The 25,586-nt window shown below is 36.6% G+C and overlaps 3 protein-coding genes and 1 non-coding gene across 5 annotated transcripts; 2 read left to right on the top strand and 2 right to left on the bottom strand.

Annotated features, from left to right (window-relative positions):
- The first annotated feature begins 1,014 nt into the window (after window positions 1-1,014).
- On the top strand, window positions 1,015-4,622 carry LOC122279133 (IQ domain-containing protein IQM6-like). Its single transcript, XM_043089506.1, has 9 exons — window positions 1,015-1,291; window positions 1,555-2,105; window positions 2,202-2,316; window positions 2,423-2,488; window positions 2,576-2,664; window positions 2,767-2,854; window positions 3,109-3,348; window positions 3,463-3,564; window positions 3,682-4,622. Exons 2-9 carry the CDS (start codon window positions 1,627-1,629, stop codon window positions 4,387-4,389), a joined length of 1,887 nt encoding a protein of 628 aa, XP_042945440.1. The 5' UTR covers window positions 1,015-1,291; window positions 1,555-1,626; the 3' UTR covers window positions 4,390-4,622.
- Window positions 4,623-5,068: 446 nt separating this feature from the next.
- LOC122279134 (homogentisate solanesyltransferase, chloroplastic) lies at window positions 5,069-11,548 on the bottom strand. Of its 2 annotated transcripts, none has more exons than XM_043089507.1 (10): window positions 11,212-11,547; window positions 10,453-10,574; window positions 10,201-10,347; window positions 9,374-9,599; window positions 8,473-8,546; window positions 7,707-7,799; window positions 7,466-7,583; window positions 7,280-7,342; window positions 6,268-6,300; window positions 5,069-5,383 (listed from the first exon to the last, which is right to left on the bottom strand). In XM_043089507.1, the coding sequence occupies exons 1-10, from the start codon at window positions 11,431-11,433 to the stop codon at window positions 5,309-5,311; spliced, it is 1,173 nt and encodes a 390-aa protein (XP_042945441.1). In that variant the 5' UTR covers window positions 11,434-11,547; the 3' UTR covers window positions 5,069-5,308. The 2 variants fall into 2 exon arrangements, with proteins under 2 accessions (XP_042945441.1, XP_042945442.1); XM_043089508.1 differs by lacking the exon at window positions 5,069-5,383 and adding an exon at window positions 5,406-5,545 and having other exon boundaries at window positions 11,212-11,548.
- Window positions 11,549-11,601: 53 nt separating this feature from the next.
- On the bottom strand, window positions 11,602-11,674 carry TRNAA-UGC. Its single transcript has one exon. It is a non-coding gene; the product is annotated as a tRNA-Ala (tRNA).
- Window positions 11,675-11,766: 92 nt separating this feature from the next.
- On the top strand, window positions 11,767-13,687 carry LOC122280077 (40S ribosomal protein S28). The gene is made up of 2 exons (XM_043091030.1): window positions 11,767-11,921; window positions 13,252-13,687. The coding sequence occupies exon 2, from the start codon at window positions 13,253-13,255 to the stop codon at window positions 13,448-13,450; it is 198 nt and encodes a 65-aa protein (XP_042946964.1). The 5' UTR covers window positions 11,767-11,921; window position 13,252; the 3' UTR covers window positions 13,451-13,687.
- Window positions 13,688-25,586: the final 11,899 nt, after the last annotated feature.

Below are 25,586 nucleotides of genomic sequence, written 5' to 3'. Positions count from 1 at the left end.
GATATGTTTAAGTTTCAAATATATAATTTATTTCAAATTAATTATTAATAAGAATTTTGTTATAAAAATATGAATATATCTCACCATATTTTATATGTTTAAATATATATTTTAACATATTTTATACCTTTAAATATATCCTAACGAGATTTATAAAATATTATTATTTATATATCAATTTAAATTATTTAAAATCATCTCAACGTCTAATAGAATATGATTTTTAAACTATTACGAATTAATAAATCATATTGTTTATATGGCTATCAAATTAAAGAATAGGGTCACATGTATTTTTGAGGTACGTACGGAATATAGTACCGTAGCTGGTTTCTGATATTGTAAGGACAGTTGGCAATGACAGATCTTGCCACGTACATCTACTTGTTTTAAGAGTCCTGCTGGGTACAATAATATTTTACATCAATTCACACGTCAATTATTTTTTTATATAAAGAAAATATAAAAAAAATTTTGAATGAAGAAAAAAATTTCCTATCTTTTAAAAATTATTTTTATATTTAATTCATATTATTTTATTAAATATATATCTTATATATCAATATTAATATATAAATTAGTGTACGTCAGTATGAATTGTGTTAGTAAGAAAATTTTTATTTCTTAATTTTTTAGATTCTTTTGCCGTGTTATTTACGGGTACAGGGTACGGCTCTGTTCCTATTTCTTTAGAATGTGTTTGTTAAAAAAGAAAAGAAAATTTATCCAATATTAAAATAAGAATTTTATTATGTATAAATAAAATTAATTAAGATTATATATTTATTTATATTTAAAATTTAAATTAATATTAATTTTAATAAAATTTATTTCTTAACTAATTTTATTAAAATAATACATATAAATATATGTAGTTATACTTTCAACTAATTTTTCCTTAAAATAAAGAGAGAGAACTTTCCATTCGTGGTAAAATAGGCGTGGATGGAGACCGCCACCGATCTGTCACTCTCTTCTTTCTCTCTCTGCTGTATAAATATGCATTCAATGATACATGGATAACAATGCAATAATAGCTCAGACGACGAAAACAGAAGGATGACTCTGTAATCTTTGGACCTCCGGACAACACCCTGAAAACCTCTTTCTCCAACCCAAGCACATTGTTCGCCCTCTCTCGCATTCTCCCAAACCTCTTCTGGCCATTTCTCTGTTTATCTTTCCTCCCTCTCTCTCTGTCTCGCGTTCTAATTTCTTCCCATCCTTAATTTCAATCTTGTGTAAAAGCTGGTGGCACCTCTGATTTTCACTCTGCCTTCTACGGATTAAGGTAAGACTTGTATATCCTTTATTTTACACTCATGCCGATGGTTACTGAAAACTTCTTTTAATATCTTGTCACATCAATGTTGGCCATAACGAACTTTGGGCAGGTGTTCGTGTAATCATCAGGAGCCCTCATGGGTGAATACTGATAATTTTTTGTTCTATTTTATTTGCTATATGATGTCTGTCGTAGATACCAGTTTGCAAATTTCTTTTTTTTTTTTTCTTTTTTTTTTTTCAGTTGCAGTTTTTTGTTTATTTCAACAGGAATCCAGAAACCATGGTTGTTTTCGTTTGAGATCTTGGTTATTTACATATAAGGACATCCCACTTGATTATATGGGGATATCTTTATATAGTCCATCCTCAGACCCCGATGATGAGGATCGTCGCTTCGAAGCTTTTCTTCTAAGCTCCGTCGGTTTCCGGGGCAGACGTGCGAGGAATCCATTGCGATCAGTTAGTTTTAATGGCCATGATTCGGCCTCCACCATGAAAAAATCATCTAGATCGAGAAAGATGGTGTTTGAGGCATCACTTAGCTTTAAAGGCAGGGGGTTAGAGACCATGTTTTCATTCAGAACTCCTGCAGCAGAGATGGAAAACAAAGTCTTTCGTAGATGTATGAGCTCCAAGACTAATTATTCTACAGACCAATTGCCAAGATCTGATAAATTGTCCGAGGAAATATACCAATCACCATTGTCGCATCCAAAGAAACTCAAGTGCCAGGCTGCGTTGAGGTTGCAGAAAGTGTACAGGAGTTTCCGAACTAGGAGACAGCTTGCAGATTGTGCAGTTCTTGTGGAGCAGAGATGGTTTGTTTAAGTTTTTATGCTAACGTATCCATTTAATTCTCCCCATATATTTTTGAAGCAAAGAATCACAATTCTAACTCACAAGGTGTATTGTAGGTGGAAGCTGCTTGATTTTGCTGAACTGAAGCGGAGCTCTGTATCATTTTTTGACATCGAGAAACCTGAGACTGTGTCTTCACGTTGGTTAAGGGCAAGGACTAGAGCTGCCAAGGTAGGTTTAAATCAATTTGATCCATACTAATGAACTATATTTATATGATACAGTTTAGTTTTAATATGGTTCTCAATTGTTGATTCTTTTGGTTTTATTTTCTCAGGTCGGGAAAGGATTATCAAAGGCTGAAAAGGCTCGTGAACTTGCTTTACAACATTGGCTTGAGGCAGTAAGTCATATGCTGAAAGTATCTTTGAATCAAACTACTATCTTTCATTTGTGGCCACTTCTCAGTCTTTTCCCTTCTCGTTAACAGATTGATCCCCGCCATCGATATGGCCATAATCTTCAATTTTATTATGTGAAATGGCGCCATTGTGAAAGTAAACAGCCCTTCTTCTACTGGTAAGAAAACTTGGGACCCAAAGAAAATTCTTCAGTGACCTTTGGTTGACAAGGAAAAATCTTTTTCTCCATTCAACATTTGAACGTGGAAAAATAATACAGGCTCGATATTGGAGAAGGAAAAGACGTCAATCTTGAGAGATGTCCTCGTTCAAAGCTTCAGCGACAGTGCATCAAATATCTTGGTCCGGTAAGCCTCATGTCCCCCCTCGTTCAAAGAATGGGAAGATTATTACTTGGAATAAATGCTATATTAATTTGTTTGGTTGCAGCAGTGAAAAAACCTGCATGTCAACGTTGACTAGTTATTTTACCTTAAGCCAAATGCCCAAAGCTGGTTAAATCGAAATCTCAAGAAGTTTAAGCGCGGTTCAAAGTTTAAACCAAATTCAGATTTAGAAGTGCTATTGGAATTTATATTCTGACAAATGTTCTATTTTGCAGGCAGAAAGGAAGGCTTATGAAGTTGTGGTGCAGGAAGGGAAATTTATCTACAAGCAGAGTGGGAAACTCCTAGATACCACGGGAGGACCCAAAGATGCGAAGTGGATCTTTGTCCTTAGCACATCCAAGATCTTGTATGTTGGGTTGAAGAACAAGGGCACATTTCAACACTCAAGTTTCTTGGCAGGTGGAGCCACATTGTCTGCTGGAAGATTGGTCGTGGATGATGGCACTCTGAAGGTATAAAAGAAAAAAAAAATGAGGAGATTTTTAAGAAAATCTTTATTAATTGGTTTCTCTCTTTTTTTGTGAAACTTGTTTGACATACTGAAAGGATTTCTGTCAACTCAACAGGCAGTTTGGCCTCACAGTGGGCATTATCTACCAACGGAAGAAAATTTTCAGGAATTAATGTTGTTTCTTAAGGAACACAATGTAGATCTCACCAGTGTAAAGGTAGAACATGCTGAATTTGCTTCTCATACTTTTGATGAAGTTGACATCTTTGATAGCCTGAGTTTAAACTTTTTTACCACTCAAATTTTAATGCTCTTCTTCCTTTCTGTACAACAGAAAAGCCCAAGTGAAGAGCAAGAAGAAGTCCCTACCAACAAGACCGACGACTTTTGCCTTCAAAGAAGTCTAACAGAAGCAAATTTATATCAGGATACTGAACCAATGAGTGAATACTTCTTGGCTCAAAAGTGCGTAGATTCCGGACATCAGGCTTCTAATGTTGCTGAAAATCCAGAACCATTCATGTCAAGATTGCCACGAGAATTAGGCTCAAAAATAGTCAGACTTGAAATACCAAACCGACGCAATGTATTTGACATTCTGGAGAAGGAATCACTTCAACAAAGTTGCCACACTCGCCCTTTAGAAGATGGTTATGAGACAGTAAAAGAATCATTTTTGTCGGAGGAAGATTTCATGGTTCCTAAACTGAACTTGTTTCACGGAGATCGAGAAGAAGATGAACTGCCCATTCCAAAGGAAAAAATCATGCAGAGGATAGATTCGCACAAAGGAATGAAGTCATATCAGTTGGCTCGGCAATTATCGAGTAGATGGGCAACTGGAGTCGGGCCACGGATTAGTTGCATGAGAGACTATCCTTCTGAGCTTCAGTTCCAGGTTTTAGAGCAAGCCAAATTGTCTCCAAGATCAAGAAGTGTTAATGCATCCCCCCGGACCTCAACCCACTTGAGCCCAAAGGTTCTAGTTTCAACTTCTTTGTGTAGAGAGACAACTGCAGGCAGATCTTCCCCTGCTCCATAGCAACTGATACTGTCTAAAACAGAAACACCATAGACAGACTAATTTAGATGAAACCACAATACGAAATGAATCGATTGTATCATGATAGGGTAGGAATCACGATATACGAATTTTTTTGCATTCTTCCTGTACATGTGTTTGATAGATTATGGTGGAATTAGAATCGGACTGACAGGGTCTTGCAAGATGTGCTGCCCTTCAATCTAAAAGGAGACCCATTTCAATTCTTTCAATTATCTGTCATGATATACTGAAATCACACAACAGAAGAACATAAATCATCACTTTGGGTAAGAAGATAAAAATAAATGTTACAGTGTAACATTTTGCAGATTACACTACAAAAAACAAAATTCTAACTTAGGAATAGGAAATGATGTCTTATTCACAGGCACCCGTTCCGACATTTATGTATCTGAATTCGGTCAAACCACTGGTCCCGGATTGTAAAGGCGTCAATCTTATTCACAGAGAGAGAGACAGAGAGAGAGAGAGAGAGAGAGAGAGAGTTTCTGAAGGCGTCAATCTGATCTCAAAGGTGAAACTATACCTAGTCTATCAAGAGCGTTCATCTTTAGCAGTGAATCGAGAACATTGTCAAGCCCTGTGAAGACTTGAATATAAAGTTCAGCATCGCAGTATATCACACACACTTGACCATCAAACCCAAAGTCATCAGTCACCCATCAAGTGCTCTCAGTTTCCAATTTTTGTAGTTCTGGGAAGGGGGAATCATACCGCATTACATGCTACTTATGTTTTCCAAAGGCATACAATTAGGTAACAGGGATTTTTTCCCTAATAATACACAGAGTATAGCAAAATCTGAGAGCATCTGCTGATATTTACAACTAATTATAATGTACACCCAACTCTCTCTCTCTCTAATAAAAGGTCAGGAGAAATAAAGAATAATTTGCTAGATTAAAGGAAATATGATGTACTCAGCATAGAAGAGATTCCATATAAATCGATAGAAGCCGGAGATTGCTTCCTGCACAATGCAATCAAACTTGAGATCAGACGCCAAAAGTGAATTCTGTTTTTTTCCCCCTCTACTGAAGAATATTACATATTTTTATATTCATATCCCCTGCTGCATTATTAGCTTCTGATAAGTATTACTTTGATCGGGAAGACAAGAGAATCACATGACCTGCAACCCAATTTTACTAATGTAAAAGAGTCATTATTTTACATATTAAAATAATAGTTCAGCAACACAAAAGGGGTGAAATTGCTCATGTGCATTTAAATAAAGTGCAGCTTGGTTTGTTACAACAATAATGGAGATATGATCATTCCAGTCTGCGTTTCTCATTAAAAAAAAAAAGGCACAATCCCTACACAATACATAGAGACTCGAAAACAAGTGCAGTCCAGTGAGTGGTATGGCTATCAAGACATATGGCCGACATAACCGTGGAACCCTATTGGGTTGGCTTGGCTCACTTCAGTTGACCCTCAGCAAAAGAAAAAAAAAAAAAGAAAAAGAAAAAACAAACACAAGTGGAGTTATTTAATGCTGCCAATAGAAAAGTGAGGGCAAGTTATGTTCAGATATTGTGCCTGCAATTAAATGGAATCATATTTTTATAGGTCAAAAAATATAATCGAATGCTCTAACGTATGGGTGTTACGTTGCTTAAAATTGGATGCCACACATCCAAGTAGTCCACTTGACAACTTCATTTGTACCAAAAATAAAAAAATATTTTGCTAAATGGGAACATGAAGACCCAACTCCTCTTAAAATTCATCCCCAGTTGTATTTACCTATTCTTTTTCTTTGTTCTTTTCTGGAAAAGTCATGAAATATATGCATTCGAAAAAATATCCAGAAGATGTGTACTGGTAAAAAAAACAACCATAATTTACCTTAGTGTAATTTGCTTGTTCTAATACCCATGCCTGATATCACATAAAAATTAAATTGTAAGTCAGAGTTTTCAAGATTGTAAAATACTTGCATGAAAGCAGGTATGTCTGTGTGGAAAACAATTAACAATCAGCAAACTGGCTTCCATATGACATACATATCCATTGAACATAAGAGGGCTACAAGGGACATTCTTGAAGTTTACAAAGCAGAATTCATCAATGAATAAGAGTCTAAAGCAACATCATTCCATTGTTTAACAGATAAATCAAAGTTTCTACACAGGTTCTAGAAACAACCTCTGAGTCTCTTACCTTAAACAAGTTGGTCCGTCTTGTGTTTGACAGGTAAGGGGTGGGCTTGATGGATGTGGCGATGACTTGCTGGATGATGAGGTGATCAAAGATTTGGCTGTGTTGGTAATTGGGGATCACAGCAGACAGTTATCAGGATGGAGAAGGGCGTTCAAAGATGCTGGGGGGTAGGCAGGGAAGAGTTGTTTAATTTCAGAGATGATGAAGCTGTCAAACAAACCCATGGTTGGACCTGGGTTCGGGCAGTCTTTCAAAATGTGTGTGGGTTCAATTAGAACATTATAGGTAGCAGGTTAGGGGGTCAGATCTGGCAGTTCAGTAAGATATTCAAAACCATTGGGAGGTGTTGCAGTTGGTCATAATCTTAATACTCACAGGTAGGGTAACAGCACATGCATGGACTTGATCATGATCTTAGCTATAAGTTAGCTGAAATGGCCTCTTAGGTCAACACCATCAAACCTCCATGCAGAAATGCGGCTTAATTCTAATATGCTATATGCCAACAACCAGTCATTGCAGTTGTTTTCTTATAAAAAAAACAATTTATGCCAATCGCAGAAGATTGTAAAACAAAGAGATTGGAGATGAAATGGTGTGGAATCAAATGAGGAAGTTTTTAACCTAAAATATTCACAGCAAAATGGCTCCTGGTTACTGTGGTCATAAGAAGAGTTATAAATCCCAAGAAACAAACCTGGAAGATCAAGATTAATCCCAAGATTATATGAGCGGGTATCATTAACCTACGGTTGAAAGCCTGCACACAGACAATTGAAGGACTCATTTTGGATTCATCTTTGCTGAAGCATATTAAGAATAATTACATAGATGCATAAGCTGTGAAGAAAAAAATGTAAGAACAAATCATGGAAACGTTCACCTGAGGCATATAAATTGCTGCCAGTACAGAAGCAACATAGTTTACCATCAAAAGCCCAGAACCAAGGAATGCGATGTTCCTGACTCCAAGCTTTGTTGCCAAGGTCGATATCTGAAACCTGTAGTAATGATACATCAAATTGAAATTAGACCGATGTTAATCATTTGAACAAGGGACACCAAACTTCTGGGGAAAAATAACCAGCTAGGTTAGGTCTGGAAATCTGAACCATGGAACTTACTTGCGATCACCCTCTACATCTGGAAGATCTTTTGTTATGGCAATGACCAGTGCAAACAATGTTACAAATGCAGTGATGAAAGCCACAGGTGAGCTGCAGGGGAAAATTGATGTCTCAAAAATTGAGATGTACATGTTGAAATATCATATACAGGTTCCAATTTCAGATAACAAAAATAGATATTATGTTACCATTGTAGCCCATCCTGTAGATGAGAATTCAACATCATTTACTATGTTACTTCTAATTTGGTAAAGTTCATGAAGGTTCCAATACGTAAAATCTCAAGCTCTAATTCATGCCTCAAGTTAGGCACTGATTGCAACAAAAAGGAATGGAAATAGGACAAATAGCCAGTCACTAATTATCAGATTCCTGGTGGATAAATACTTATCCCAAAAAGATATTCCTAATTGGATAAATGGAGGCCCATAAATCACACAGAAGCACAACTATGTATAAGCATGTATAAGGGTAATAGAAGCACACTACAAAGCAACTTATTTATCTTTGTTGTTCTTTTTTCATTTTCAATTATTCGTCAGACGTCTATATCAGAGTGGGCGGGTGTCTTGAACCAGTATCTGTCATGAGAAGTCAATTATTTGTACACTTGTTGTAGGTTAAAAACAAGGCACCGACATAAAAGTTCCCAGACTGCTGATTTAGAAAGCCCATCTCTTTGCACCCGAGATGAAACATGTGACCTACAGTTTCTCCTGGCACAACTACATTTTGAATGATACATGATAAAACAATAGCCCACCTCCACTCAAATCGAAGTCCAAGTGCAGCTCTAGTTGCATAATATACACCAAAGTTAAGAAGAAAACCACGCACCTGCAGAAGTTATTTGCTGGTTAATTCCAGTGTGTTGTAGAGTTTTATCTTACAAATTAAAGGTAATTATGAATAATTGTGCTTATACAGTCAAAACAGCATCATCAATGAACATAACAATCTCCATCAAGTTGTGCTCCACCTGGAAACCTGACAACAATCCTTCCTTTCTCAGAACTTAAATCCGCTTGATTTGGCTCTTCATGACCTCTAAAATCAACTACTTCATTCATACAAACACATACATTATATATGCATACCATACATCACATATATATAATTGTTTACCTCATTTATAAAAAATAATAATAATACTTGTTTACCTCATAACTTAGTAGACAAGGTCATCTTAGAATGTGAATTGACCCTAATCAACTTCATGGCCCTGGATTAAAATAAGCCACTTTGTATTTCTATTACATAAAGGTGTCTTTTATATCATAAACAACTTAAATTATGCTCATTTTAAGTTGTAAAGCAAGAACACTTTTTTTTTTCCCCCTAACTTCACCAATTTGGTGAAATTGAGATGGTCTTTTGCTTATAAGTAATCAAAGACTTTATTACAAACACAAAAGCAAACAAGTAGCATACAAGAGAAACACTTAATTAGAAATAGGAAAAGGGACAAGAAATTCATGGAAAATTGGCCCATTCTGATATATAGAAGCTACCTAAACTAAGTATTGAAAAAGAAAGCTTTAAGTCTCTCCAACATCCGCTTGTGATCCATCAATCATGTGTTTGAATTTTTCCCTGATATCAAACCATTTGATCTTGTGTGGTCATCGATTGCTGAAAGTATGGGTGGGTAAAAGAATGCATACCGTGGCAATTATAAGAAATGCTGCAACAGCAAATCTCTTCAATCTAAATGGAGGAACCGAATAGATGGTGCCAAGAAAAAGACCAAGACAGTAAAGAGAAGTAATGAACGGGCCAAAATTGAATCCAACAATCAACAGGCCAGTCACTGCAAAAAATATCACCAAAAACCATGCAGATTGAACTGAAAGATCCCCCGCAGCTATTGGTAAATAAGGTTTGTTTACTCTGCAAATGAAACAGAAAGATGCTAATTAAGAATTTTACCTGTGTACTTCCATGGAAAGACACATAATAAGATGACTCTGGGATCTAAGATCTTAGAGATCTAAAATCCCATATGTAGGTAATTTCCGCTATTGTACTAAACGGGGACAATGTTTATGATTTCCAGTCTTTAATTCATCGCTCCTAGAATGTATTTAAGTGTTCTTTTGTATACTTCCTTTGTACACGGGCTATGCCTATTTCATTTAGATCAATAATATTTATCTCTTACTTATCAAAAAAATATTGGATGGAGACTTAAGGAAAACAATGCCATCGAGAATATCAATTGTAACGACAAATAAAATATAGAGGGAGTGTAAAACTATCAAAACCACTATTCAAGCCCAACAAGCCTCTAAGTCAGTCTTTATATTCCATCGCAATGGTTCTCAGAATTAACGGCAGTGTAGGCCAATCTTGCACCAGGTCTCAAACCACAAAAAGCGTTGTAAATCTTGTCATTGTACTTGAGTCTATTGTGAGGGGCCAGCTACGTAAATTGGTGCTTTTGTCCAATATATAATTCACATAAAAATCCGCATACATATTCAGAGCTTACTTGTCAATTCCAATATCGTATATCTGATTGATGCCTACTATATAGCCATTACCACACAGTAAAGCAAAAAGACCAGAGAATGCCTTCAATAGCAGAGACCACTTTATCAAATGAGAGTTCTCAATCAATGCTCTTGCCACCAAAGCACTGCAAAACATATTAGACATGAAGCTTAGTCCAGTCTACTATGTAATTATGTGGGGAAAGATGTAAGCCAGTATTAACCAATTTGTGCTTGCAGTTATTACTTACATGGATCCTAGAGTTGTTCCTCGTATTGTATGGGGCCTAAGAAATCTCCAGCACGCATCTTTAAAATCTGAAATTCCATTCAGTATTGGATCAGACCCGGCTGCCCCAATTTGAGTACAGGCCTGGCAGCATTCATTTTATATTAGTGCCGTACAAAGAGCCAATAGTCTCGTTAAAACAATAACAAACCCAACTTTGCCAGAATGACTTTAATTGAACCAAAGCAAGTTCTAAAAAACGATCGATGAAATCGTATCCCCCCAATCAGTACGATGCCGATATGCCTTCAAAGCTTGATATTTTTTTGAAGTTAGTAACAACACTTTCGAATAACGACACAAAAGGGAAAAAAATGCAGCTCACCAGTTTAAATTGTTTTGGATACTGGCTCGAATCAAATCACACTTGGATGGTCCAGTAGTATCCTGAGCTCGCCACTTTAGATGGTATCGGTGTTTTTTTTTTTTTTTTTTAAATTGTTCCCTTTTATGAATAAATTTTTTTTTTTGATAAGTAATATGAATAAATTGGGCAAAGTGCACTGCAATCGAGATGGTTCGATACTGCTTATAAATTCTACTAACCCAAGAGATTCAACAGGTTGCCAGATAAAAAAGCACCGGTCTCAACATATCTTGATAACAGTCCCTCAGTTTTCAGTAATTAAAATCTATATTTCTTACAAAACAGAAATACGCAAACGAAAGAAGAGAAAACCACTAATTGAATGTAATTTGTTGGAGAAATAAAACATGATACCCTGATGGAACTACGTCTGTGCTGTCTATTCGAAGCGGATTTTGAGTAGCTGGTGAGAGCGTACAGGCCAACAGAAGGCAATCTCGGGTGGCATTGCAAGAGAGAATGAAGAGATTTGCCGGTGGACTTGGTGGGTATGGTGGAGTGATGAAAGGGTGCCTTGCAGCGAGGGGTTATGGCTCGGATTCGAAGTGAAGAGGAAGGAGAGAATGAGAGCTCCATGCAGAGCGAAACAGAGAGAGATTGGGGATGAGAAGCGAGCACCAGTCCAGCAGTGGGGTCACTCTTCGCCAGGGCTTCAAATTTTGGTCTCCACTTTCCACCGAGTTTTTTACAGCGCCCACTTTGCCGGTAGACGCCAAAAAGGAATAAAAAATAAAAGAGAAATTATGGAGATGCGGGGTATCGAACCCCGTACCTCTCGCATGCAAAGCGAGCGCTCTACCGTTTGAGCTACATCCCCTTAGAGATTGTAGTGTGTACAAAGGTACCTATTATCATTAGACATCTAACGAAAAATAATAGCTAGATGACTAAAATACCCTAACCATATACTAAAGTGTTGGGGGTAAATCTGCCATTTAGTTTTCACGGCTTCCTATATATCCCATGGCTAGGGTTTTATCACGCCTTCGGTTACCTTTGCGAGACTAGAACGAAGAGTGCGGCCGCTACAAGTCCTCTTAGCTTCCGCTCTTCGCTCGGTTCAGGTTCGTTATGTTTGCTTCCCGACGTCCATTCTTAGTGTTGATAATTCTTCGCTGAAAGTTCATTTGTGGATTTCTCAAGTATTTGAATGTTTCATATACTCATCATGTTTCTTAATTGTGAATGGATTGATGTTTATTGATATTTTTCGCGGATCCGTTCTTTTCTTTATACAGGCGTTTGCTTAGCTGCTGTTGTTTTTTAGTTTTTTTATTTGTTTGTCAAAGAAGTTTTTTGTGATAAACCTTGATTCTTAATGAGTAATTTATCATTTGCCGAAGTTTTGGTGTGCGTTCATATTTGCATAACCTGAAAAGATTGGAACTTTAATAGTTACGTACGGTATGTTATCACATTCATTGGCATTGTAACTTTAAAACTTGGTTCGTAAGCGGTTAATTGGGCTTTGCTTTGTAATTTCTGAGTTAATTAATGACTCTGATTCCGATATATTGAGCTTCTGTTCACTTTCCAAAGATGGTGAATATTAATATGCATTTTAGCTTACCCTTTGCAATTCATTACAACAAGTCTTTTGAAACGGATCCTGGTTGTTTTCTTATTTGGATTAATTACTAGGTTATTCCCTTAATGAGTTCTGAATTTCCGTGGAATAATCTTCCTTCTTCCAACTTATATCTTTGGGATAAAACCTATCCCTTGATTGAAAGAGGGTTTCATTTATCATTGGTCTACTACTAAATAATACTTCGCGAGTGTTGATGTCTGGAGCATCTGTTCCCATGAAACTTCTCTTATTTTTCCCCCGGTCAACTATGATGCTTTGTCATGGTCATATTGATTTATTATAGTTAGTATACTCACGGTCAAAATAGAATTGTCTGCTTAATGGTTACTCACTGTTTAGCATTATTAATTCCTGGTTGGTGTTAGCTTTATGATGCTAATGAAAAATTAAACATGGTGCTGAGATTACAAGCAGCTCTGCAGTTTATGTACATCAAAATGTACAACATCAGGATTTACTGAACCCTATAAAAATTGGTTGGTGTCGTTCATCTTGGATTAACTGCATGCTGGTATTGGGATAGATTTCCAAGCTTATGCTGACTTTGCACACCTTTGTCGTAGAAAGGCTGTTTCTGTGGTACCTGTGGTCCCTACCCCCTTCTTTAAAAGCTTCATTGACATGATCTCACTTCACTTTGGATTCCATGTGACTAGGAACTTACGTTTAGAAGTTCCATAGGTGCTTTCATGCTCTTTTCAATAAAATGTTATGTTTTCTGAAGAATTTGCACAGATGCCTATGTTTTCCGGCCTATTTTAGACAAATGTTATATCTTATAATTTTATTGGTTGCCTTTGCAGGATGGAATCTCAAGTAAAGCATGCTGTGGTGGTGAAAGTTATGGGTCGAACTGGATCTAGGGGTCAGGTGACTCAGGTGAGAGTCAAGTTTCTGGATGATCAGAACCGGTTCATTATGAGGAATGTCAAGGGACCAGTGAGGGAAGGCGACATCCTTACCTTACTCGAGTCTGAAAGAGAAGCGAGAAGATTGCGATGAAGGGCACATTGGTTCACCACCTCAATGTAACCGCTTTCTTCTAGTAGTTAGTAAATGGTACTTATTTGCAGCGGTGTGGTTGAATTTTGATATGGATGTTGAAATTTTCTTTGTTGGAAACACTTGGTTTGATTTCGCACTTGGAATCTGGTACTCTTTTGAACTTTAACTAGGGTATAACTTTAATATTTGTTGTTGAACTCCATTGAAATTTAAAGCATCACGTGTTCCTCGTCTCGACTCCTGAACTCTACTCCTTTGGAAGGTAAGTTGTAGATTGGGTGTTATATTGTGATGCCACCCTTTGTGACAGGGGTTGAGATTTGTGCAACAAAATCCTTACTAGAAGATGTGAGTTATAATTTAAACACGTTGACGGCTGAATTCCCCCCGCTAACATTGTACCGTTTATATGTGCATGGGTTCATATGACTTGTGCATAGATTAAGATGTAGATTGGATAGAGAAATACTTTTATTTTATTTTATCGTTATAATTTTTTTAAATTATTATACAAAATATAATAAATAATTTAATTTTTTTAAATGTTAAAATAATGATAATATTAAAAAATAATATTTTATTCAATTTTAATCTAAAATCATCTCATTCAAACAGTCCCTAGATCTCAGCTTGACCTGTTTTAGGGAAACGTTAATAAGCAAATTCTAGCTTGAAATTGTGTTAAAAAATTTTGAGTTAATTTATCTTAGGTCATAAAGTTTGTTAGATAAAATTTAATTATTTAAATTAAATGATATATTATTTAAGTACTTAACTTTATACCGCTTGTTAATAAAAAAATTTCAGACTTTTTAAGATTTAAGAGGCTTTTAACCTTTGCCAGCATGGAAAATGCTAAAGAAAAAAAAAACAATTGTTCAGTTTTTCCAAGTTCTGACACTTTAGACCGCATATGTGGTAAGCGTTGCATGGAAAACGATAATCATTTGTATGGCGTGAAACTGTGTAAAATCTCTAAAATAAAGAAAAAGTAAGACCATTCGAAAAGCTAAATTTACTCTTTATGTAGGAGTTTGTATAAGCTTCTACATTCTCAACTTTTATATCTAACAAATTTGCAATTTTTTAATTTTTTTTATTTTTTTGGGCTGAGAGTAAATTTGTATCTGCTATTACTTGCATCTTATGGGCTTTCAATTGAGACGCGAAAGACCAATTAAAACTTACAGACCTGTGACCCAAGTTTCAAACTACCAATTGTAGGCTAGATTTTGGCACTTATGGTACCAACTTTGAGGCTTTTAAAATGATAATAGTAATAATTTAAAAAATAATATTATATACAGCTACAGACAATTTTTTGCACTTTATTTAAAAAAATATGACTTTTTAAAAAAATCACTAATTACGTTTGGACGTTGAGTTGGTCGGTGAATATTAATATTTTATTAGTGATAAATTTAACTTATTTATATTATTATTTTATTAGTGAGTAGTTGATTGTAAAGAAAAGTAAAAGAAAAAAATATATATATAAAGAATAAAGAAAGATTATTTTAATAAAATAGAAAAATAATAGGGAGTGATGTAGGAAGTTAAAAAAAAAATGCTACTCTCATGACAGTTGGGTTCTGACAAATTTTTTTTTTTTTTACTTAGTGATTAAAACAATATATATATATATATATATTTTTTATAGATGTTGTGAAGTTTTTTTTTTTTTTAAATGTTAAAGAGTATAAAAAAAATGAATGAAAAAAAAATATAAAAATTGCCCTTATCGGGACCTTTGTCTCGTGCTAGACACTCGGTGAGTGTAGCACTGCTCAAAGTTGAATTTTTCAAGCAACTTTGTTGACTCTTTCGTGGGTAGCATCCGGCGAGGAATAGTCATCCAATTCCAACCATAAGATAACTGATATTAAGTATTAACCATTTCAAACAAGCTTCTTGTCGAGTTGCATCGTGAGTTTTCTACAGTGTGATAATTTTATTATTAATCGTAAGATGCCACACTTAATTAATTCCTTCAAGCAGGGCATTAATTTGTTTGTGCTCTTGCAGTACATTGAAGTCAATCACCCACGAGCAGAATTATCAGACAACCTATATATGTCGTTGTTCTCCAATCAGTTTCATCATCATGATATCATAAACCATCAAAATAAAGATTCAAAACATGATATCTAAAAGGTGAGAAACTCAACAAACCACCGATTTTTATTGATAAAAAGCGATAATTCAATTCCAGATTTGCATGCTCAATCCGGGAAAGCATTTGAAGAGAGAAAAACAAAAACTCATGTTGAAATTACATACTCAACTGCATGTTGTCTAGATCTACCGATAAACCTACAGACGTTACATGATGGAGCAAGGGTTGGAGCTCTCGTGGTAATCCCTGACCTCATAGATTGGATAGGAGCAGTAGGAAGGAACACCACCACCATAAGGCCATGCAATGAACTCTACTTTCTTCTCTTCTTTCACAGAAATTATGTGTGCAGGTCCCACTTTCTTCCTGAGTAACGTTGTAAGTTTCACTGTATCAATCATATCCCCTTTTACTTCTATTTGGTCATTGTCATCCCCTTTTAAAGATGCTGATTCCAACCCTGAACATCACATACGTTGGGGCGCACCCATCAAAAACAGAAATGGAAAAAATATGTGTAATTTTTGTTGAGTTTTGCTCCTTTGGTTAGTCCCACATGAGTGGAAAATGAAAAGAAGGCTCCAATGCCTATATAAGGGGGTTAAACCTCTTTGATTTAAGTGCATCAGTCAAAAGTCAGTCAAATGCTTAGCTGGTAACTTTTGACTCTAGTTAAATTCATTTGTTATTCATTTTTGTAAAATAAGAAGAGGTGTGAGTTAAAGTTTTGCTAGTAGAAAAGCTTTGTGGGTGTATTTGGAGTCATGAACAAAATTGTGTAATTGTAATAATTTTTCACATAATAGATTTTCTTCTCTGGTCTTGTGGTTTTTTTCTAGTTTAGGAGTTTTTCACGTAAAATCTTGGATTGTTATTATTTCTTTATTTTTTTCTTATTATTCTTGGAAATGGTGAATGCTAGAGGGATAAATTTGAGAGGTCTAAATTTCTAATAATTTTCAGTATTAATAAAATGCTATATCAACAGCGGTGGTTTATACATGGTACTGTCGACCGTAAGGTACCTGAAACGCCAACTGCAATCTTCAAGGCTTTGGTCTAGACTTTCTGTCCATCCAGCATACAACAGCGAAGCCAGCTGTGGCCATGTCAAAACCCCAAGGCAGGAGGCAACGGGCCATACCTTGACCAGCACCAGCCCATGCCAAGACAGCACGCCAGCAACACTGTTGGCGTCGCTTGATTGCCCACAGACCGAGCCCTTGGTGAATGCTAGACCACGGTCACCCTCCATCAGGCAGCGAACAGTCGGCGCGCGCACACAAGCGAGGTTGTCACACCACACTCAGCGCACAGCTGGACTGCACGCACGCCTAGTGCGCGTGCGTAGCGAGCACGCATGGGCTATGCGCACACACCGCGTGCATGCATGGGCCGTGCGTAGGCACAAGGCCCATGCATGGCCTAGGCACCCGCGCAGCGCACGCTTGCACACCCACCTTAGAATTGACGGTGCGGCTGCCCAGCAGGCCCACGCATGCTGGCATGCCACTCAACGCCCTGGTCTTGACCAGGGCCATGCTGATCAAGGCCAGGGCCTTGCTGCTCAACGCCTTGGTCTTGACCAGGGCCATGCTGATCAACACCCTGGCTTTGGCTAGGGTCTTGCTGACCAACGCCTAGGCACCACAGCCTGGGCCATGCAGACCAACGCCCAGGCCCCACTGGCCTGGGCCATGTAACAGCCTGCCATGCTTAAGCCAACCACGGTCCAACCTAGCGACTCACCAATGGCGCCCAGCCCACACAACCTGGGCCACACATGCAAGGACCATGGACCAGCCAAGGCTAGCCCAGCAGGCCAACCTGAAGACCCACGCGTGCAAGCATGAAGCCTATGCTGTGAGTCATCCTGGCCACCCATGGGCCACTGACAGCATGAGACCTTAACCAGGAGGCATGGGCCCAGAACCATTTTCCTTTTGTAATCGTTTTAATTGCTTTCTAGTATAAGTGAGGCAATAGGCTATCACTTAGTTTTATCTTTGAACATTTGGACGAATTTGGCTTGTAAGCCCCCATAGACACATTGGGGCTTTGTCACTTAGGTTCCATTGGGTGCAATCTGTGAATCCCAAAGGAGAAGGCTCACCCTGTGCAATTCGTGAATCAGGGTAACCCATTCATTTCATTGTTTTCCTTTGATTAATGCATTGTTGAGGTATTTCAGCATTTTGGATTGTGTCTATTGCATCACATTCGCATTTGCTTGCTGATTATTTTGAACCGTTCGAGTGGGGCATCGCTTAAGGCAGCCACGAGTTGCCATTGAAGGGCATATGGTCTGCACCAGGCCACCCTGGTCGAATCTGGAGCAAGGTCAGGGACAAGCTGACAGTTACCACCCACCAGCTAAGCCACACGCCCAACCCTTGCCACCTGTCTAGCCACAACCGCTCCCCTACTTTGTAGGGAGTAACCAACCATCCCTTTACCGCTCAGCCATCACCCACTCGGCCAACCCACTTAAACCACCCTTAGCCACGTGTGCTTCATCATCAGAAGACACCTGTGTGAGAATTGGTCAGCCCCCCAAGCGAGTGACACCTGTGCTTGACTTGGTCAGCCACCATCAGGAGAGACCTAGTGCTTGACTGGGTTAGCCCACCAGCAGGAGCCACGTGTGCCTGACTTGGTCAGCCAGCCACTTAACCACCTGATCCCACTCACAACCATTTTTGACGATTCAGCTCCTGCACATGCATGCATGCATGCACACCCAGTCACTAGAATCTCACCCACCATCAGCCATTGATCAACCATACGAACTCAGCCAACACCACCCATAACCATCACAGTCAAGCAAGTGGCAGCCCATATCGATCATTGAGGAGCAAGAAGGGGCGCGGCAGCTTGGTGTCTAGGATCTCGACCGAGGACCCTATCACCAATTTGGTGCTTTCATTGAGAGCAGCCACGTGCTTGAAGGTTCAAGAGAGGTTCTCACTTCTCTATTGAGGTAGGCAACCCATCACTTGTCTTTGTGAGTTTGGTTGGGGGATCCACGGAGGATCCCGACGTTGCTGCAATTTTTCTTTCTATTGTTATTGTTGCATTGTGAAGTTTGGGGGTTGTGGTAGAGGAAGGAGTAGATAGGTTTGGAGCGGTTGCCACACTAGAACGTGAGCAACCCAAGGTCGGACTCAGTTTGTGGTTGGGGTCGGTCACCCTCGAAGGTGAAGGACCCACGGTTGGAACCACGAGCCTCCACCATCAGCCCGTTTTTCACCCCTTTTTACCAACAGTTTGCAAGCCTAAACCATCTGTGAGGGTCAGTTTGCAAGCCACTCAGCCGTGATATAGTAGAAGTGTGAATCAACATGCAAGAGAAGCAGTCTGTAGAGGAGCCCATGGGCATTTCTAATAGAGCCCGGCTAGAAGTTCTAGAGGATCACACCAACAAGATTACTTCAATTCTTGATGGTGTCACCAACAACTTAGCCGAGCTGCGTGTGGCCATGAAGACCTCTAACAAGGATAACCAGAGGGCCATGAAGAACATAAGGAGAGAGACGAACACCACATTAGAGCGGCTAGAGAGGAGACTAGCCGAGAACCGTCCTGAGACACCACCTCATGGGGGCGATTGTAACAGCCCGCTAGAAATTCAATTGTGAAATTTCTATTAACTTTAGGAACCTCGTGAAAACCTCATAAGTTTTCACGAATCCATTAATCGTATAGGTTTTTGTCTAACTATATAGTTAGTGTTATTATTTACTATGGTATCATAAGTGTATTTTTGATTATTGGAGATAGTTAGAAGTGTCAAAATGTATTATGGTTTGTGCCATTAGACTCGGAGGATTATTTAAAGTCTTATGGCGCAATAACATTTTTTTCATATTTTCGGACAAAACGTCTGTTCAAAACTGTAGATATTATTGGATAAAAAGAAATATCTTGAGGTAAATTTCGTGAATATTATTGGGTAAAAATATTTTGAGTTGATAGATATTATTAGATAAAAATATCTTAAGTTGATGTTTTTTTTAGATATTATTGGATAGAATATTATAAGATAATCATTTATAGATTTTTTTTGGGTAGGAGAAAACTACACTCAACTCTCAAGTCCAGCCTCATCTCTTCCATATCTTATCCACAAATATCTCCAGCCATCCCTCCCCACGAAATTACTTCATTTATGCTTTCCATTGAAAGAATACCAAACACTCTCTCTCGGACAGCTTTTAGGAGTTCTTTTGCACACCCATTTCGAAGCTTTTGTAAGTGTTTTATCATAAAGTCTCCTTCATATAAGTTGTTCCTCTTTGAGTCTAGTTTCCGTAGATATATTTTTCGTATTATTCCATAGTCATTTGGTCAGTCAAAAGTATTTTTAACCATAGAAAGGTCATTCTGGGCGTGAATCTGGAGAGTATGTTATAGTTTGGAGTTTTTGACCAAGCTAATGGATAGATATTGGTCCGAAATTTTTATGGAGTATTGTTAACATGTATATATGACTATTGGTTGAGGATTTTTGCATGATTAAAGGTTTTGATGAAAGATTTTCTTAGATTTAGAAACTTAGAAACTGGAAGAGGAAAAACAGTTTCTGTTTTGAGAAAGTTTAACTCTTTGGTGGTCTAAACCTATTCTAATGACTTTGATAATTTTATTGGAGGATCCTAAACATCTTATATACATGTTATATTATTATTTTGAAGATATTTGATGTTAGTTTTAAAGATATGAAATTTTATGCAAAGAGATATTCAGATAAGCCAAAGTGTGGATATTCTTGGCTAAATTTATGTTTTGGTTAATTTCTAACCATGTGATCTTGAATTAGAAGCTTGTATATGTTTTAGGACATCTTTTTAAACCATGTAATGGTTTGGTTTGAAGATCATATATTTATAAGTCATAGATCAAGAGATTTATCAAAACTAGTTGAGGAAAAAGTTTCTGTTTTTGGACTAAGTGTAAAACCAAAAAATTCCAAATATTATTTTGTGATTTTGGTGACTTTAGTTTAATGATTTAAAAGCATGGTTGATTTTAGGATGATATTATGAATATGTTAGAAGTAAGATTTGATTTTTGAAATTCTTGGAGATGTTTTGATTTAAGGTCAAAACTTGTGATTCAAGTGCTTGGATCTTTTTACAAAAAAGTTTGGTGTTGATTATTATCTTTTTCTAAATGGATGTTTTAAGTATGGTTTTGAACTAAGGATTGGAAGATGTTTGTTGCAAAATTTTGGTTTAAGCATGAGTTTTGAAGTTGGAAGGAATTGCAACAAAAATAAAGGGAAATGACCTATGGATGTTTCAACCATAGTGTGTTCTTCATAGTTGTGTTTTGTTTTAAATTTTTCTGAGTTGATATTTAAGTTTAGGATAAAATTTACATGAGGAATGTAAATTTTAGAAACTTTTAGAGTTAGTATGCAAAATCCTTAAGTTATGGGTAAAACGGTCATTTTCCCACATGTAGAGAGTAAAATGAAAATTTTACTCTTTAAGTTAGTATTTTCCATATTTCAAATTATTAGTGATTTAGTTCTAACTTTTAGAATCACTAATTACAGTTCCTCGTGATCGCATTTGAAGTTTTATAAGAAACGCGGAGATCGAGGTAAGTTAGCTTTTAACTTACTAGCAGTCTACTGTGTATGTGTGCTAAGTAAAAGAATTACAGTGTATGTATGTATGTTATCATATATGTCATGCCATGCCAAGTTATCATGTAATTGTCTATTATACAGAATTTATTATGTCATCAATTTTTATCTGTTATACAATATATTCTGTCATGTATTACTATACATTACAAATATGTCATGCTAAATATGTTGTCTGTTATATGTTATGCCATGTTACGAAATGTTACTATCTCAAGTTGGTTATGTATTTCAAATTATGTTCAAGTTACGTTATGTTACATCAGGGCTTCAGTCCTTTCATATTCCAGTCACGTTTCATCTTGAGTATATTCAGTTTATGTAGAATACATGGGGCCACAACAACTGTGGAGTATGTATTTAACTGCATAGTGATGTATAGAATACATGGGGCCACAACAACTGTGGAGTATGTATTTTTAAATGTTAAGTCAAGTTTGTGTAGAATACATGGGGCCACAACAACTGTGGAGTATGTATTTAACTACAATTGTGATGCATAAAATACATGGGGCCACAACAACTGTGGAGTATGTATTTTTCATGTTAAGTCAAGTTTGTGTAGAATACATGGGGCCACAACAACTATGGAGTATGTATTTTTAAATGTTAAGTCAAGTTTGTGTAGAATACATGGGGTCACAACAACTGTGGAGTATGTATTTAACTACAATTGTGATGCGTAAAATACATGGGGCCACAACAACTGTGAAGTATGTATTTTTCATGTTAAGTCAAGTTTGTGTAGAATACATGGGGCCACAACAACTGTGGAGTATGTATTTAACTACAATTGTGATGCGTAAAATACATGGGGCCACAACAACTGTGGAGTATATATTTTTCATGTTAAGTCAAGTTTGTGTAGAATACATGGGGCCACAACAACTGTGGAGTATGTATTTTTAATGTTAAGTCAAGTTTGTGTAGAATACATGGGGCCACAACAACTGTGGAGTATGTATTTACACGTAGAATACATGGGGCCACAACAACTGTGGAGTATGTATTTTTCACGTTAATTCAAGTTTCAGAGCAAGTTCATGCTAAGTCAAGTTTTAGATCAAATTCATGTCAAGTCAAGTTTAGTTCATGATTCAATTTAAGCTATGTCAATTATGCTATGTTGTACGCTAAATTATACTTTAATTACTTATGAATTTGATTATGCATTTATGCTTTTACTGTCATACATGCATCATTAGTCTGTATGGAAGTTTTTTGTTAACTTGCTGAGATTTGTAATCAAATCTCACTGTGGTAGTCCCAACTACCATTCCCCCCGAATGGTAGATCTTGTTACAGGACCTGAAGGAAGATCAGGAGCTGACCAACTAGATACAGTCGACTGAACGACGGTGCGTCGTTAAGGTTAATATAGTAGTTAAATTACTACTTGTACGATGGAGTTGCATCTCCAGTACTTTTAGATCATAACTATTTTGGAATAGTTCTGTGATCTTAGGTATTCAATGTATCTTTATATATGAAGTATGTTTTAAGTATTTGGGATATTTTAATTTGGTGCATAGTATTGCTAAAGAAAAAAATTATCCGCTGCGAATATTGCATAATGTTAGATGCATGTTAGGATTATTGCATCTTATATGTCATGAACGGGGGCAGGTAACCTTGTGTTGCATGTCTCGACGCTTCAAATGTCCGTCCAATCCCAAACGGAATTTGGGGGCGTCACAGGGTGGTATCAGAGCAATACGTCTCTGGGCAGTAAATCCACATGTCCTTAGGAAATGCACCAAACATTAGACTTGAAATTTTAGTCGTCAGTAGGCTTGAATTTCTTAAGGTATAAAGGGTAGTATGTGGTTGTAATATATATACTCGTGTGTTTCAAGAAGGGACACATGACTCGTGATAGAATACTTCGGAATCCTAAGGGAGATAACAATCAAGAGGATCAGAATTTCCCGATGGATGAAGAATTAGTTGAGGTAAACATAGTTAACGTTGATCTGATTGCAATTGATGGTAGTATTGCATTATTTTTATTTTGGAGTAGGTCAAGTCATTGGAGTTGGTAAATTGTACATTGTTTGATTCAAACGAGTCATTGTTTCTATTAATTGTGGTGATTGAGAATTCAGCTTGGAAGCTAAATTGTTACCCTAGTAGTAAGAGTAACAATTTTCATTAGAAGTATTATTGTTCATACCAATGTAGATATAGAATACCTTTTAGTAATATGAGAAAGGATATGTAGGATTGATAAATGGTATTCCACATATTTGGAGAATTGTTTTGATTCTGAGAATACGATAGAAATTGTGTTTGGAAGAGTAATTTGATTAGGAGAAACTTTAGCCTTGGTAGGATTTATTTATGATAATAGTATTACCACGCCACCAGTAAATGATTTCTGGCAAAGCACTATTTTTATGGATACATAGATCGATCTTCTTTTGAAGACTATTATATGGAGAGTAAAATCTTGGTCTTGAGGATTTATGTGAACATTAGGAACAAATCATTTAGAGTTAGAATAATTGATAACTTATGATGGATAGAAGAGTTATGACAATCATAAGAGAGAAAGTTTCAAGTTTAAGTTATTAACTGGTCAGTTATCAAAGTACCACCTAGGAAGATGACTGATTGTTGCGATTATAAAGAAGTAAGTTAGTCCTAGACCAGTAGAACTCCTTGAGGTTTTTATTAACTTGAAGATTACTGAGAGTTTGGATATGCATGATTAAATGCATATTTATATGAGTCATTGGATCATGTCATATATATGAAAATCCCTGAAAGAAATAAAATGGAGTACATAAAACATATACCAGAAGATAGAAACACAAATATGAATATTTGTGAAGTATTATTTTATTATCATAAAGCAAAATTACAGAAATTTGAGGCTCTTTGCCTCAATCTTTAAACGTTCTTGCTCTTCAAAAATCTGCATGCCTCTCCTATCTAAAGGAGTAGCCACTCGAAAAGAAGAGTTAAGCAAAGATTTTAAATCTCTGTTCTCTCGCTTTACTGCTTCTATCTTCATGTTGGATTCCATAAGAAGCCTCTGAAGCAGAGAAATACTCTCGTGGAGTTTGTCAACCCCACCAGTCCTGGATTGCAGTCTCTGAGAATATGCGACAATGGCTGATGAGTATCGAGTACCGAGACTCACAAGCTCGTAGATAAGTTCATTTTCTGACTTATTAGTCAGATCATTATTTGATTGCATGATAGCACCTATGGAAGAAGCAGAAACAACTGGGGAACGAGGTGCAGAATACCTCATGTTTTGGCAATGAGAAGATTGCTGAGCCATTGCAAAATGAGTAAGCAGAAAGAGATTGTAGAGTAAGAATGCAGATTAATTTCAGAAAAGTGAAGAAGATGAGATGAGAAAGAAGATGAACTGAATAATTCTTTTATAGAGAAAATTATGACGAATCACCTCTCGTGAATCATTTCTCTACAAGAGACAAGAGCAATGTAGTATCATAGCTGCGGTGCCTGACAATTACAGAAGAACAAAGTAGTGTCGTAGCTATGCGGCGCCTGACAACTACAGAAGACCTATAAAAATCACGCGGATCAGACTTGTCTGGTCTAAAACAGAGTGCCACCGATTTTGTTAAAAAGAGAGAGGTTAACGGTTTAATTTTGATGAATTCTATACTAACTATGGTATTTACAAGAACATTTAAAGTATATCACATATGCTTTTCTAAAGAAGAGTTTCGGCAGATTAATTACTTAAAGTTTTAGGTTTGGAGAGAATGTCGTTACAACTTGGCCAACCTTGTGCAAAGAAGTATAATCTAATTATTGATTTAAGTAAGAGAGTTAAGGAATGACATAATCTCAAAGACAAATATATACGGGATAGACAGTAGGTTGGTAAGCAACACATCCTCATTAAATTGCTACTTCTTATTTAATTCGATTTCGAGGACGAAATCTTTTTTTTAGGAGGGGAGATTGTAACAGCCCGCTAGAAATTCAATTGTGAAATTTCTATTAACTTTAGGAACCTCGTGAAAACCTCATAAGTTTTCACGAATCCATTAATCGTATAGGTTTTTGTCTAACTATATAGTTAGTGTTATTATTTACTATGGTATCATAAGTGTATTTTTGATTATTGGAGATAGTTAGAAGTGTCAAAATGTATTATGGTTTGTGCCATTAGACTCGGAGGATTATTTAAAGTCTTATGGCGCAATAACATTTTTTTCATATTTTCGGACAAAACGTCTGTTCAAAACTGTAGATATTATTGGATAAAAAGAAATATCTTGAGGTAAATTTCGTGAATATTATTGGGTAAAAATATTTTGAGTTGATAGATATTATTAGATAAAAATATCTTAAGTTGATGTTTTTTTTAGATATTATTG

The sequence above is a fragment of the Carya illinoinensis genome, chromosome 10 (genome assembly GCF_018687715.1).
Source record: "Carya illinoinensis cultivar Pawnee chromosome 10, C.illinoinensisPawnee_v1, whole genome shotgun sequence".
NCBI classification, from domain to species: domain Eukaryota; kingdom Viridiplantae; phylum Streptophyta; class Magnoliopsida; order Fagales; family Juglandaceae; genus Carya; species Carya illinoinensis.
Note: the sequence above shows the minus strand (reverse complement) of the source record. Positions and strands in the feature narration are given on the sequence as shown.

Coding starts and splice junctions, on each gene's coding strand:
- LOC122279133 (XM_043089506.1), top strand. CDS start 1,627: ATGGGGATATCTTTATATAGTCCATCCTCAGACCCCGATGATGAGGAT. Junction 2,665..2,766: donor AAACAGCCCTTCTTCTACTG/GTAAGAAAACTT, acceptor AAAATAATACAG/GCTCGATATTGGAGAAGGAA. Junction 2,855..3,108: donor GCATCAAATATCTTGGTCCG/GTAAGCCTCATG, acceptor TCTATTTTGCAG/GCAGAAAGGAAGGCTTATGA.
- LOC122279134 (XM_043089507.1), bottom strand. CDS start 11,433: ATGGAGCTCTCATTCTCTCCTTCCTCTTCACTTCGAATCCGAGCCATA. Junction 7,800..8,472: donor GGACTTCGATTTGAGTGGAG/GTGGGCTATTGT, acceptor TTTCCCCTGCAG/CTCACCTGTGGCTTTCATCA. Junction 7,343..7,465: donor CAGCAATTTATATGCCTCAG/GTGAACGTTTCC, acceptor GTCTGTGTGCAG/GCTTTCAACCGTAGGTTAAT.
- LOC122280077 (XM_043091030.1), top strand. CDS start 13,253: ATGGAATCTCAAGTAAAGCATGCTGTGGTGGTGAAAGTTATGGGTCGA.